Source organism: Varanus komodoensis, unplaced genomic scaffold, assembly GCF_004798865.1.
Source record: "Varanus komodoensis strain SLA01 unplaced genomic scaffold, ASM479886v1 scaffold23, whole genome shotgun sequence".
NCBI lineage: Eukaryota > Metazoa > Chordata > Lepidosauria > Squamata > Varanidae > Varanus > Varanus komodoensis.
The window spans coordinates 15,914,329-15,927,701 of record NW_025335627.1 but is presented as its reverse complement, the minus strand read 5'-3'; the positions used below and the strand labels follow the sequence as shown (position 1 = coordinate 15,927,701).

At 42.9% G+C, this 13,373-nt stretch overlaps 1 protein-coding gene across 2 annotated transcripts in view; it reads right to left on the bottom strand.

The window, feature by feature from the left end:
- Positions 1-13,373, bottom strand: part of ACADL (acyl-CoA dehydrogenase long chain) — a 51,146-nt gene that overhangs the window by 7,769 nt on the left and 30,004 nt on the right. For both annotated transcript variants that reach the window (XM_044431982.1, XM_044431980.1), the window contains 4 exons: positions 10,875-11,039; positions 9,540-9,641; positions 6,643-6,756; positions 2,465-2,592 (listed from right to left, as the gene is read on the bottom strand). In XM_044431982.1, coding sequence (XP_044287917.1) covers positions 2,465-2,592; positions 6,643-6,756; positions 9,540-9,641; positions 10,875-11,039 — 509 coding nt within the window. The remainder of the gene's footprint in view (positions 1-2,464; positions 2,593-6,642; positions 6,757-9,539; positions 9,642-10,874; positions 11,040-13,373) is intronic.

Below are 13,373 nucleotides of genomic sequence, written 5' to 3'. Positions count from 1 at the left end.
GATGTTTTTCTGGAACTCCCTAGCTTTCTCCATGATCCAGCATATGTTGGCAATTTGATCTCTAGTTCCTCTCCTTCTTCGAAATCCTGCCTGTACTTCTGGTAGTTCTCGGTCCACATACTGCTGGAGCCTAGCTTGTAGGATTTTGAGCATCACTTTGCTAGCATGTGAAATGAGTGCAATGGTGCAGTAGTTTCAACATTCTTTGGCATTGCCCTTCTTTGGGATGGGAATGTAAACTGACCTTTTCCAATCCAGTGGCCACTGTTGAGTTTTCCAAATTTGCTGGCATATTGAGTGTAGCACTTTTACTGCATCGTCTTTTAAGATTTTGAATAGCTCAGCTGGAATAGTGTCACCTCCACTAGCTTTGTTGTTGCTCAGACTTCCTAAGGCCCATTTGACTTCACATTCCAGGATATCTGGCTCGAGGTCAGTGACCACCCCATCGTGGTTATCAGGGATATTAAGCTCTTTCTTGTATAGTTTTTCTGTGTAATCTTGCTACCTCTTCTTAATCTCTTCTGCCTCTGTTAGGTCCCTGCCATTTTGGTCCTTTATCATGCCCATCTTTGCATGAAATGTTCCCTTCATATCTCCAATGTTCTTGAAGAGATCTCTGGTCCTCCCTTTTCTATTATTTTCTTCTATTTCTTTGCACTGTTCATTGAAGAAGGCATCCTTATCTCTTCTAGCTATTCTCTGGAATTCAGAATTCAATTGGCTGTATCTTTCTCTTTCTTCCTTGCCTTTCACTTCCCTTCTACCTCAGCTATTTGTAAAGCTTCCTCAGACAGCCATTTTGCTTTCTTGCATTTCTTTTTCTTTGGGATGGCTTTAGTTGCTACCTCTTGTACAATGTTGCGAACCTCCGTCCATAGTTCTTCAGGCACTCTGTCTATCAGATCTAATTCCTTAAATCTATTTGCCACCTCTACTGTATATTCATCAGGGATATGATTTAGGTCATACCTGAGTGGCCTAGTGCTTTTCCCAACTTTCTTCAATTTAAGCCTAAATTTTGCAACAAGAAGCTCATGATCTGAGCCACAGTCAGCTCCTGGTCTAGTTTTTACTGACTGTATAATGCTTCTCCATCTTTGGCTGCAGAGCACATAGTCAATCTGATTTCGTTGTTGACCGTTTGGTGATGTCCATGTGTAGAGTCGTCTCTTGGGTTGTTGGAAAAGAGTGTTTGCTATGAACATCGTATTCTCTTGATAAAATTCTACCAGCCTGTGCCCTGCTTCATTTTGTACTCCAAGGCCAAACTTGCCTGTTATTCCGGTTATCTTTTGGCTTCCTACTTTAGCATTTCAATCCCCCATGATGATAAGGAGATCATTTTTGGGTGTTAATTCTAGAAGGTGTTGTAGGCCTTCATAGAACTGGTCAACCTCAGCCTCTTCAGCAACGGTGGTTGGGGCATAGACTTGGACTATTGTGATGTTGAATGTTCTTCCTTGGATTCTGTCATTTGGAGGTTGCATCCCAGTACTGCTTTTCCTACTCTTTTATTGACTTTGAAGGCTACTCCATTTCTTCTGAGGAATTCTTGCCCGCAGTAGTATACCTTATGGTCATCTGAATTCAATTCACCCATTCCTGTCCATTTTAGTTCACTGATTCCTAAGAGGTCGATGTTCAGTCTTGTCATCTCTTGTTTGACCACATCCAGCTTGCCTTGACTCATGGATCTTACATTCCAGGTTCCTATGGAGTATAGATCTTTGCAGCATTGGACTTTCCTTTCACCACCAGATACATCTGCAACTGAGTGTCCTTTCGGCTTTGACCCAGTCGCTTCATTCTTTTTGGCGCTACTAGTACTAGCCCTCTGCTCTTCCCCAGTAGCATATTGGACACCTTCCGATCTGAGGGGTTCATCTTCTGGCGTTGTATCTTTTTGCCTTTTGGTACTGTCCTTGGGGTTTTCATGGCAAAGATACTGGAGTGGGTTGCCATTTCCTTCTCCTGTGGATCACGTTTTGTCTGAGCTCTCTGCTCTAACCTGTCTGTCTTGGGTGGCTCTGCATGGCATAGCTCATAGCTTCATTGAGCTACGCAAGCTCCTTCACCACGACAAGGCAGTGATCCATGAAGGAGTCCCATGTATGCTACTATACCATTAAAGCACTTATCCCAACTGCTTTGCTTTGAAGCTGTTTAACAAGCAGGGCTACTTTTTCTCATTGCATTTTACTAACAGTTTTGGGAATCTTATTTCCTGTTTTAAAAAAATCTTGTTATTTTCTCTTGAGTACTCTTTAATCCCACACACCACCCATATTTCTGAACAGGAGTTAACTGGAAGAAAGATAAGTCAGATTTCTCCAGGTAATTCTCTGAACCCCCTAAGGCAAGCTTCCCACACTCCTGACAACCGTTTGAGACTACATTCAACATCACTGTTCAAATCTAGCAATGTAAAACAGAAAGGCAGAATCCTGGGTTACACACATACCAGTACTTGGCCATGGAAGCAGTGCTTGAGTCTAGGCGTTTTCCTGAGTGAAGATGGAGACAGCTATCCAAAAAAGTCCGGCCTATGCATATTTGTGTTTTCAGTTCTGCTAGTTTGTGCTGCACAGTCTTCCAGTTTGGAAAGAAAAGGCACAATTTGTTAAGAGGAAAAGAATTTATATAAGGAATTATATTGTCATATTAAGGGGGCAGGAATAAGCAGTATATTCCACAAGGTTTTGCACAATCCAGTCACCTCAAGCTAGATTCTATAATACAATGGAAATGTAGTTATGTAATCTTTTCTGTCTTACCCAGAACACATGTACAGGCTCTGCATCAGCACCATGGTGGAACAAGTGAAGGAGCCTATGGATGCTGGTAGACTCATTAGGACCCAGTGCCAGTCGTCACATTCCTTTTTATGTTTTAAGCACTTTTACTGGTGTGGGAGCCACACTGCACAGCAAAGTGCTGGTTGAGGCTACAACCACCTAGCATCTTCATTTTCCTGAAGATGGAGGATAGCTGCAACCTTCACCAATGCTTCACTTCATGGTGCAGCCATTGAACTAGCCAAAATGCTAAAAAAGAAGTACCTTTTGCCTGGTAAGAATGATGTGGAGGGGGCAGAGGAGCCTTGGAAAGTACTCCTTTCTAACTGGGCCCTGTGAATGTACAGCACCCTAGCATATACCGACATACATTACTCAGCGTATACAGGCTTAAATTTGGTGGTTTGTTATATTACACCTGTCACAGAAAATACTCTGGCTAAAACAAAACAATTTTGGAGTGCTTTCATGAATTAATGCATGATTGGATTCTAGCCACCTTTCTCTTGCAAATGTTTCTGAAATCTAAGGGCATCTGTGCACAGGAAGTACCTTCTCTCACATTATATGAATGCATGAGTGAATCTGGTGAATGCAAGATAATAGAAGAAAGGTGTTTTTTAATGTTTAGACATTGGCCCCTTTCAGAATACAAATTCGCAAATTGTAGAACCCTCTTTTCAATGTTACTCCTAAAACTGTCTGTGATTTAAAATTATTTTTGAAACAACAGTTTCAATAGCAATTTATGCCAGCTTGAACTCAGTGCTAGAGGTTGACCAAGGTTTACAGCTCAATCCTATATATAATATTTTGAAATAAAAAATGTTATTTCCAGGACATTTAATCCCAGATATGTATTTTTAAAAAAAAACCCAGAATGTTCCAAGGCTACAGACATAAAGATATAAATACAGATATAAAAAAGAGCCACCAAATTCTTTCAGAAGGCATATATAGTATTGCACTGTAAGTGAATTAAAATATCCCTCTTCAAGACCCTGCAATCTGCTGGTTATTTCCTAGACTTCATGTAAGTTAATGACACAGTGATATTCAATAGGCCAGGATGTGGGCAATAGGCCAGAGCAGACAAGTACAGTCTTGCTCCCACGCTGTGCATGGAATGCATCACCCTCAGAGTTCAGCCAAAGTGACCCTTGGATCTTAACCATACAATTGCAATGTGCACCCTAGAAAACATTTGCTAAAGTAAGTCAGTGCAGCACCTGGAAGATACACAGGGTGTGCCACAGCCTACAGACACAGTTGTGCCAAATCAAAGGGACCTGAATCAAAGGAAATGCAATTATGCCAGAAAGCTTCTAGTGAGATGTAGAAATCTACAGGTTGCAGAAAGAATTATTCTAGCAGAGAAAAAGGTGAAGGCTGGAAAGCAATCAAACCTGAACTCTTTGGGATATTGAGCTTTTTGTTTTGTATACTAAGAAAAAGCAGCAGCAATGTTGATTGCATGTGCAAGGCTAATATTCTGCCACTGTTGACCAGGTCTGTGGCACTGCTATTTAAGATCAGATCTGCTGACATGGCCAAAATGTACATTTGGAAAAGCTTTTACAATATGCAGTTCACAAAGGAAAAGATAGAAAGAAATTAAAACTGGAAAGTTTGGGGAGAGTGCACTCTATACACTAGTATTAGATAATACAACAGCCTTCATAGAAGCAACACCCTCTTTTCCTTTCAAGATCTAGCTAACATCAGTTTGGAGTCAGCAAGAATTCTTTGGCTTTTTCATGACGTGAGAGCAGCTAGGGTCCCCAACCTTTTAGGACCAATTTGAAACTCTGAATGATGTTGTGAGCTGCTGTGGGCGCATGATCAGTAAGGTCAAGTAAATAAAAATGGCTCACCATGAAGCTACATGATTCCTACATGGTATTTCCCCAAGCTAATATTACATTAACATTTACACTGCTGTTTAACCATTGCACCATAAAAACAGATTTGGTGCTTGTTAGTACTGACATGACACAGAAGCCTTTGACTCTAGAGGCACATATCCTGGAGGATCTTCAAAATTTTTACATGGGATACAAAGGCTACCACCAATTCACAAAACAAACCTGTGGACCCAGGTGACCTACAATTTGATGGCGCTTTGAGGGAAGCTTATCTGATCATAACATGTCCTTTGAATTCATGATTTGGATCCTGCTGCACTTGCCAAGTGTTGCTGCCATTACTTTCATGGAAACAGATGTGATCTGTGATTCGATAGTGGCATGGGGGGGAGAATCCCATATAAACATTTCTCCTCCTGCCCCATCCTCCTTCCTCCACAGATACTCTTTACCCTACAATAAGCTTATGGAGGGAGCAGGAGTCCCTCTTCCGCTCAGTGTGTTTGTGTGTGTTTGTGTGTAGTTTGCCAGGCAGCTGGACACATTTTTGAGTGATGTGCCAGTGAAGCTCCTGGCAGCTGAAATTTTCATTTCCCAAAGAATGCCTTTGGGATCAATGGAAATCACTCATAATTCCAGTAAATCAGCTTTTTGAGCTTTATGAGCAAGCAGACTAGAGAAAAATGCCATTTCATACACAACATTTAAACTACAGACAAACTGATTTAAAAGTTGTTTCCTTAGCCCAGGGGATCCTGGGAACTATGCTAGGCTGTAATACAGGTTAACATGTTTTAAAAAATAAATAAGTTTCTAATCTTAGCAGTAATTCTAATGAAAGGGTCTGTGTATGTTTATTATTTATTTAACAAAGGGATGCATATCCTGTTTGGCCCCACAGGCCATATGCAATGCTGGCTGAAGGACTGGGGACCACACAGGCACATGCAATTCTGATACAAATTGTTCTTTCCTTGAAGCCTACAGTGCTACAGAAAAAGCGATGCATATGAGGCTCTCTGGAAGAAGGAGTGGATAGTAGAACCTGCAGAAATGGGTAGTGACAGGGAATTTGCCAGTGGAGGTCCGGACACTCCTTGGGAAGGTATGGACAGTGCATCTAGGATTCACAGATTATCTTTCTGCCTACCAAGACCTGCAAGATGATAAACAGTTTAAAGCAGACCTCCCCAACCTGCTGTTCTCTCAATATTTTGGACTACAAATCGAATCAGCCACAGCCAACATGACCTATGGCCAAGGATGAGTGCTGTAGTCCAAAGCATCCGGAGAACACCAGGTTAGGAAAGGCTGCCCTAGATCATTGCCATGGAGCTGAGTAATATCCTTCCAGCATCACCATCTAGAAATAAAACAGTGTCCCCTAGTCTCAAACCAATCAAATGACCTGGAAGAAGATTAGGGTCAATGTGATCAAATGCTGCTGAGAGGTCCAGCCAAAGCAACAGGGACAGACTTTACTGTTCAGTTCTTGTTCATCCAGCAATAGACCATTCCATCCCCAAACCAGGCCTGAAGACCAAACTGCAAAGAACTGACAGATTGTAACTTAAAGGACTTCACAGACACAAATGCAGTGGTACCTCAACTCACAAACGCCTCAGTTCACGACCAAATCAGGTAGCAAACAGAAATTTCAGAAAAATTTTGCCTCAGGTTGCTAGCTCCACATTGGGTGACAATCGCACCCGTCTTCCCTGCACAGGAAGGGGAGGTGGTCACCACTGTGCTCGGTGGGAAGAGATGGCCGTGATCTTTGTTGTTCTTTGCAATTTGTTTCACATTTTTGAGATTTAAAAAACCTAGTTACAGAATGGATTAACCTTATTTGCATTGAACCTTATGGGGAAATTTGACTTGGGTCACGACCAATCTGGTTGCCACGACCAGAGTTGAGGAATGGATTAAGTTCGTGAGCCAAGGCACCACTGTACATGGAGGTGTAGCCAAATGCTCACCTGTAAATGTGCAATTGTTTTTCCAAAAGCTTTCCTTTGTTTCACATAATTTCTTGTCTCTTCAAACATGAATTCACAACTGGCAATAGCCATATCAGCAATGGCCAGCCTTTCCTTGAGAGAAAGAGGAAAATATCATTTGATAAGCTTGTTGCCCATTTTAAAAAGATCTTATTTCTCTATGCACAGCCAATTCCTTTACCTGGTACTCCCCCCTGCCCTTGTATCATTGGCATTCATCTGCCCAGTCTTTAAAAATGGACAACTTGAACCTCTCGTAGGCTGCTAATCTTTTCAACTATTATTAACCTTCATGCTTTGCAGTTATGTTTTGAGCCTACAGTTTTAGACCGAGGTGCAAGGGGTGGGGGTGTCATGCACGTGTGCTCAGATGAGATTCCCAGGCACACACAAGAGATGGAGGGCTCCGGTGGGAATGGTGGCTTGGACTCGGAGGATGGGGAGTGGGGAGCTGAACCAGCCCTGGCTCGGCGTTCTCACTCTGATATTGGAGTTGTTGAGACTAGCGAGGCTCCAGTTGCCCAAACCCTCCTGGTGAGCCAGCCTGAGTCAGCTCTGGATCAAAGCACTTCAAGGACAGCCACTGAGCCCCCACCCACTCCTGCTTGTGGGAAAGAAGCCATCCAAGAACCGGCTGGGGAGGGGTTCTCAGGAGGAGAACCTGACACCCCTGGAGACGTGGACGCAAGAGCCTGTCAATACACTCGCCAGCTGGACCAATCAGGGACTCAATGGGAAAAGCATCGGCGTGCCTGTTTTCATAGTGTGCTCCCCTCCAGAGATCGGCCCCAAAGGGTTCATAAACAAAGCTTTGGGTGAATAGGGTCAGAGCGAGGGTTCAACTTTCCACCTGGAGAGTTCGTTTCAGAGCTTGTGAATACATTGTTGCTGTATGGAATAAAGACTATTTTAATAATTACTGAAGTGCTTGTCTCGTTTGGGAGGGGACGCCTAGCTCACAACAGGGGGAGAGTGAGAAAAAACTCCTGAAACTATTTAATTTTGCCATCCAAAATTTACTCTCAGGTATAAATCATAGCTATTCTACCTGCCTGTGAAACCATCAGAAATTCTATAAAGACTGTCAGATCATGGCATTTATGAACGTAGCAATGGGGGTGCATCTTATACCCTCCAGTCCTATCCCTTTGAATCCTCATGGGTGCAGTCTTATCTGCACGAGAGCTTTTGTACATACAAGAGCATTACTCATTCAAGTTCTCAGTGATACTGAGGGGAATTCCTGCTAGCTATTCTGTTATCGTTTCTTGAAATATTCTGTTGCTATGTTTATTTTTATCTTTTATTTATTTTCATTAAAAGGGAAAAGATACACATTCAAAGAAAGAAAAGGATACCAAGGGATATAACATAAATATAGCATATAATTTCAACATCAAACACATTCCTGAAAAAGTGAAATTTTCTATCTCTTCTAGCCATAGTTGTCAATCAATCCTTAATCAAAGTACTCATACAGATTGATCTAATTTATCAGACTAATTGTAGATAATATCACAACTTAAGCACTGAAGTAAAATCATTAACAATATTTTCACGAATTCTGTTTTCATGCATATTACTTAAATTGCTCAAAATAAGCTTTCCATTTTTCATTAAATTTTTGGCAGGTCTTCTATTTATATAATTAGTTATATTTATTTATTTAAAGTTTTGTATGCCATCCCCTTGTTATATAGCCTTGGGACGGCTCACACAAATAAATATAATAACAAATACAGTTAAAACCCAGAAACACCCCGGCAAACATTTTTGCCATTATTGCATACTCAGTTAGCTTGTTTTTCCAGTCTTTGGTTGCTGGACAATCTTCTGCTTTCCACTTTGATGCAACAGTTACTCTTGCCACTGTTATCATAGATTTAAATAAATCTAGCATAGTCTTTGGAAGAGTCTCTGTTATCATTCTGGTATGATACTTAGTATTCTCAGGAAAGTTAACTTTGAGTGTTCTGCATTTCCACATATATCTGTTTCTAAAACATTTTTTTTCATCACATGTCCACCACATTTGGTAAAAAATCCCATCTACTTCTTTGCATTTCTGATATTTACCATTATAATTCTTATCCATTTTCTGTATATCTTTCAGGGCAATAATATACCACTGAAAGTCCAACTTATACCAATTTTGTGAATTTTATATCCTCCCTCCACAGAATTGTGCTGCTATGTTTATTATGGGTATAAACAGAAATAAAAACTACTTTGGTACCTGCTTCAATTAGGGAAAAGCTTCACTTAGGATGCAAGGCAGAGCCTCTCACTGGTAGACTCCCCATAGGGTGCCTTTGAGAAGGAGGCTTTAACTGCTACACTAGACTTTATTTCCCTCTATCCAAGTCAGTAGATACACTCCCATCTCCTTTGGGTTGCTCAGGGGAGAAAAGAAGTTCTTCCCCACACCACCTGAAAAAAGCTAGAGAAGCCCATTCCTCAGCACAAAATGTTTTTCTCAGCATCACCTGCATCAGTGCTACTTAGCAAGCTATCCCAATTTTAGATCCAAGAATTTTTAAAAAATCAATAAAACTTATTTGAATAATAAACTATATGGGTAGTACCAGCAGTAATGTAGTGAAACCTTTTCCCAATAAGGAGCAATTTCTTACATTAACACTCAGGTGTGTAATACAGCAAAAAATTGCAACCTAATTTTGAGTATAAGATTTCCAAGGCTAAGAGTACACCACACTGAGAAGAGCAGGTGGTGGTTCTTAACATCCTGTGTTTGAGATCAAATGTCACACAGCATAATCTGGAGCTGGCAGTTTGCTGCCATGAACAAATAATGCTTTTGTGTAATTCTTCAGTGTGGCTTTATCTCTCAGTTTGGCTTTTTCTCTCTCTCTTACCTGAGGAAGCTCTGCCATTAGATAATAGAAGCCTTTGTTCTCCTGTCCAAGCAAGGCACTGGCAGGCAGACGGACATCTTCAAAAAACATTTCTGCTGTGTCCTAAATTTAAACAATATGCAGAAAACAAAGTCAACGTTATTTGCCGCAATTGCCAATTCCCCTCTGTCTCTGTAATAACATGGTCCTTCTTTTTCACACCCATGATAATGTAGAGTGCCAGGGCTTTGCTCGCAGGGAAGTGGGCTGAAAAGCAGAGAAGTTGGAGAAAACCGCTGATGAAAGCAATTGGTTGCAACATTCAATTTCTAGGGGTAAACTGAGCTGTGACAGGAGGAGACATGTTTGTATGTTCTGTTGACATATGGTGAGCAGTGTAGTGAGCTTGACTTGTATCTTCAAAGAGGTATCAGGTGATGAGAAGTGAATTTTCCCTTTCATCTGCCAAACCTTCCCAAATTCCATCAACCGAAATGCTAAGAGTTTATTAAGGAAAAGTTATCAGGGCAGGTGAAAAAACCAGCTTTGAAAACTGTACAAGGTAAACCACTCTCTCTGTAGGCATCTTCCAAGTAAACTGGGCTTGCTGAGTATTTTTGTCAGAATCAAAACCTGAAATATTCCTCAAATTGTGTTGCCCACCTATATGGTTACCACATGTATTCATTAGGATGCCAAAACCCCCTCCCCCGTTTGGCACTGCAGTAGACTAACATGGATACACCTCTAGAAATTCATTAGTATGACTACTAAGGCATCCCCAACCTTTTTGGACTCTCAGACACATTTGGGAATTTGAGGAACTGCTGTGGGCATCACCACAAAATGCTTCCAATGAAGGATGTGGCTAGTCACATGATAAGCTCCTGGCTAATTAAAAGGTGGGGGAAAAGAAATACTAAGGCCAGGGGTGAGGGGAGACAGAAACAGCAAGAGTTGCTTCCAGCCCCACCCTACCCTAGTCCATCCAGCCAGACTTCGCTTTTTTGCTCTCTTATCTTTCCCCACTTTCAGCCTGCTGCCTGCTATTTCTACCCTCCTCCCTGCTTCCACCCACACATCTTTTAAACTCACTGTTTCTTCTCACTCCTACCTCTAGTCTCACATTCTCTCCCCTCTTCCCCTTTGCCTTACTTCTTTCCCTGCCAGGTGAACAGCTAATTGGCAGCAGGTTCAGGAACAGGAAGAAGAACAAGTTGTCCTGATAGTTTTTAATCTTTTACTAAAATCATTTTTGGAAGGGAAAGGAAATAAAGAACCTTGCAGGAGCACTGGAGGTGCTTGCGGGTGCTGTGCTGTGAACCCCCCAGACCGCTAGCCAGTCGTGGGACTCACCTGTGCTTTAAGTCCTATTTTCTCAAGCTTACGTCCTTTAATGAATCCTTTCATTCCATTTTCTACTAGGAAGAGGCTAATGCCATGAGCAGGAGAATGGGCCTCACGGTTGGTAACCGCAACAACAATCACAACATCGCACATCCAGCCATTGGTAATGAACACCTGGAATAAAGCAGAGATTATAAAGGGTAAGGATGCTGTTAGTGCTTCCTTTGCCTTGGATGCATGTCCATTAAGGAACTTGGGAAGAGCCAAGGCCTACTCTGAATGTTGAAAGCCATCACAACCATAACCCACCAGCCCTTATTTTGTAATGTATTAATTCTCTTAGTGCAAACTTTTATTGCTGAATTTAATCTTGTGTTTTCATGATCATTATCCAGATCACTTTAAATACTTATCCACAGGAGGAGAGGATCCAGAAAAACCCCAAAGGGAATCAAACTGCACCCTGCCCCTTAAGACAAGAGCCTTCAGATTATTTCACTGCTAACTAATCAAGCTCACAGTGTTCTGAAGGAATTTTGAGCTGTCTCTTGATCTTGGAACTGAATGCCTCTAGAGCCTGCTAAAGAAGCAAAATTAATATAATAACCCAGTGAGCATAAATATGAGAGTGTAAGACCAATGGAAGCCAATGGAACTTATTTTGAAGTAAACATGTGCTGGGGATTGTGCTGGAAATCAGCCATGCCAAAGAATCTAACAGAGCAGATTAATGTAAGTGAGGGGAACCTAGAAACATAGAAACAGAGCGAGTCAGAAGGGACCTCTGGCACCAGCCGGCTCCGCTCACGACATGCCCACCATGTGCATGTCCAGCCTATCTTTGAACACCCTCACCGACGGGGCCTCAACAACCTCTCGTGGAAGCCCATTCCATACCCTCAGGGGCCTAGCTATCAGGAAGTGCTTCCTGGCATCCAAATGGAACCTTGGCTCCCTGAGCTTTGCTCCATTGGAGTGCATCCTGCCTTCCTCTGCAGGGGAGAACAGGTCTCTGCCCATCTCCATGTGACATCCCCTCACATATCTGTATGTCGCCAACATGTCCCCTCTGAGTCTCCTCTTCTCCAGGCTGAAGAGACCCAGTTCCCTCAGTCTCGCCTCATACGGCATCCCCTGCAAACCGGCCACCAACCTTGTGGCCCTATGCTACACTAACTCTAACCTGGCTATATCCTTTCTGTAATGAGGGGCCCAAAACTAAGTACAATACTCCAGTTGCGGGTGCACCAGATTCATGTAGAGTGGTAGTAATACCTCTCTCGATCTAGAAGCCACACTTCTGACTATGCAACCAAGGGTGGCGTTTGCCCTCTTGACCGCCACATCACACTGCTGACTCATGCTTAGCCTGCAGTCAACCAGCACCCCGAGGTCCCTTTCACAAGTGCTGCTCTCCAGCCACTTGTCACCTAACCTGTACTTATGACAGCTATTCCTATGTCCCAAGTGCAAGACCTTGCACTTATCCACATTGAACGCCATCCTGTTGTCTCCTGCCCACTTCCATTGTCTGTCCAGATCCTTTTGGATCTGGAGTTCCTGCTCCTCAGTTGTGGCCATTGCTCCAGTTTTAGTGTTGTCTGCGAATTTGATCAGCAGACTGTTCACCCCTTCTTCCATGTCGTTAATGAAAAGATTAAACAGGATTGGCCCCAGGACAGAGCCCTGGGGGACCCCGCTTGTCACTGACCACCATCCCGATGATTCCCCACTAATGGTTACCTTCTGCTTTCGGTCAGTCAACCATGCCCTAATCCACCAGACAGTGCTTTGGTGTATCCCAAAACTCCTCAGTTTCTCCACCAGGATATCATGGGGCACTTTGTTAAAAGCCTTGCTGAAATCCAGGTATATCACATCCACTGCATCCCCTCCATCTAGCCATCTCGAAACCTTGTCATAGAATTCCACAAGGTTTGTCTGGCAGGACCTGTTTTTGCGGAAGCCGTGTTGTGTGGCTGTCAGCCTCCCTTCCCTAGCTAGCATCACTAGATCTCTCTCTATTATGAGCCTTTCCATTGTTTTTCCTGCAATGGAGGTAAGTCTAACCGGTCTATATAATTCCCCATGTCCCTTCTACTACCCTTTTTGAAAATTGGAACCACTGACGCCACCCTCCAGTCTTCTGGAACTTCACTCGTTCTCCACGAGGTCTCAAAAATGGAGGCCAGCGGGCATGAGAGAACCCCTGCCAACTCTCTAAGTACTCTCGGGTGTAACCCGTCGGGGCCTGGCACCTTTGTAATGTCCAATGCCCTGAGGAGCCTCTCGACTTCAAGGGGGGTGACTCTAATCTGTGCCCCTAAATCCCCAGCCTCATCTAATCTCCTATGTGGATATCCCCCGTCCTGCTTCGGGGAGAACACAGAGGCAAAATAGTCATTTAGCACCTGTGCCTGTTCCCTCATATCAGTCACTGGATCTCCTTCCTCCTTATTTAGTGGTCCCACCACTTGTCTCCCCCTTCCTCTTCCTATTTACATGCTG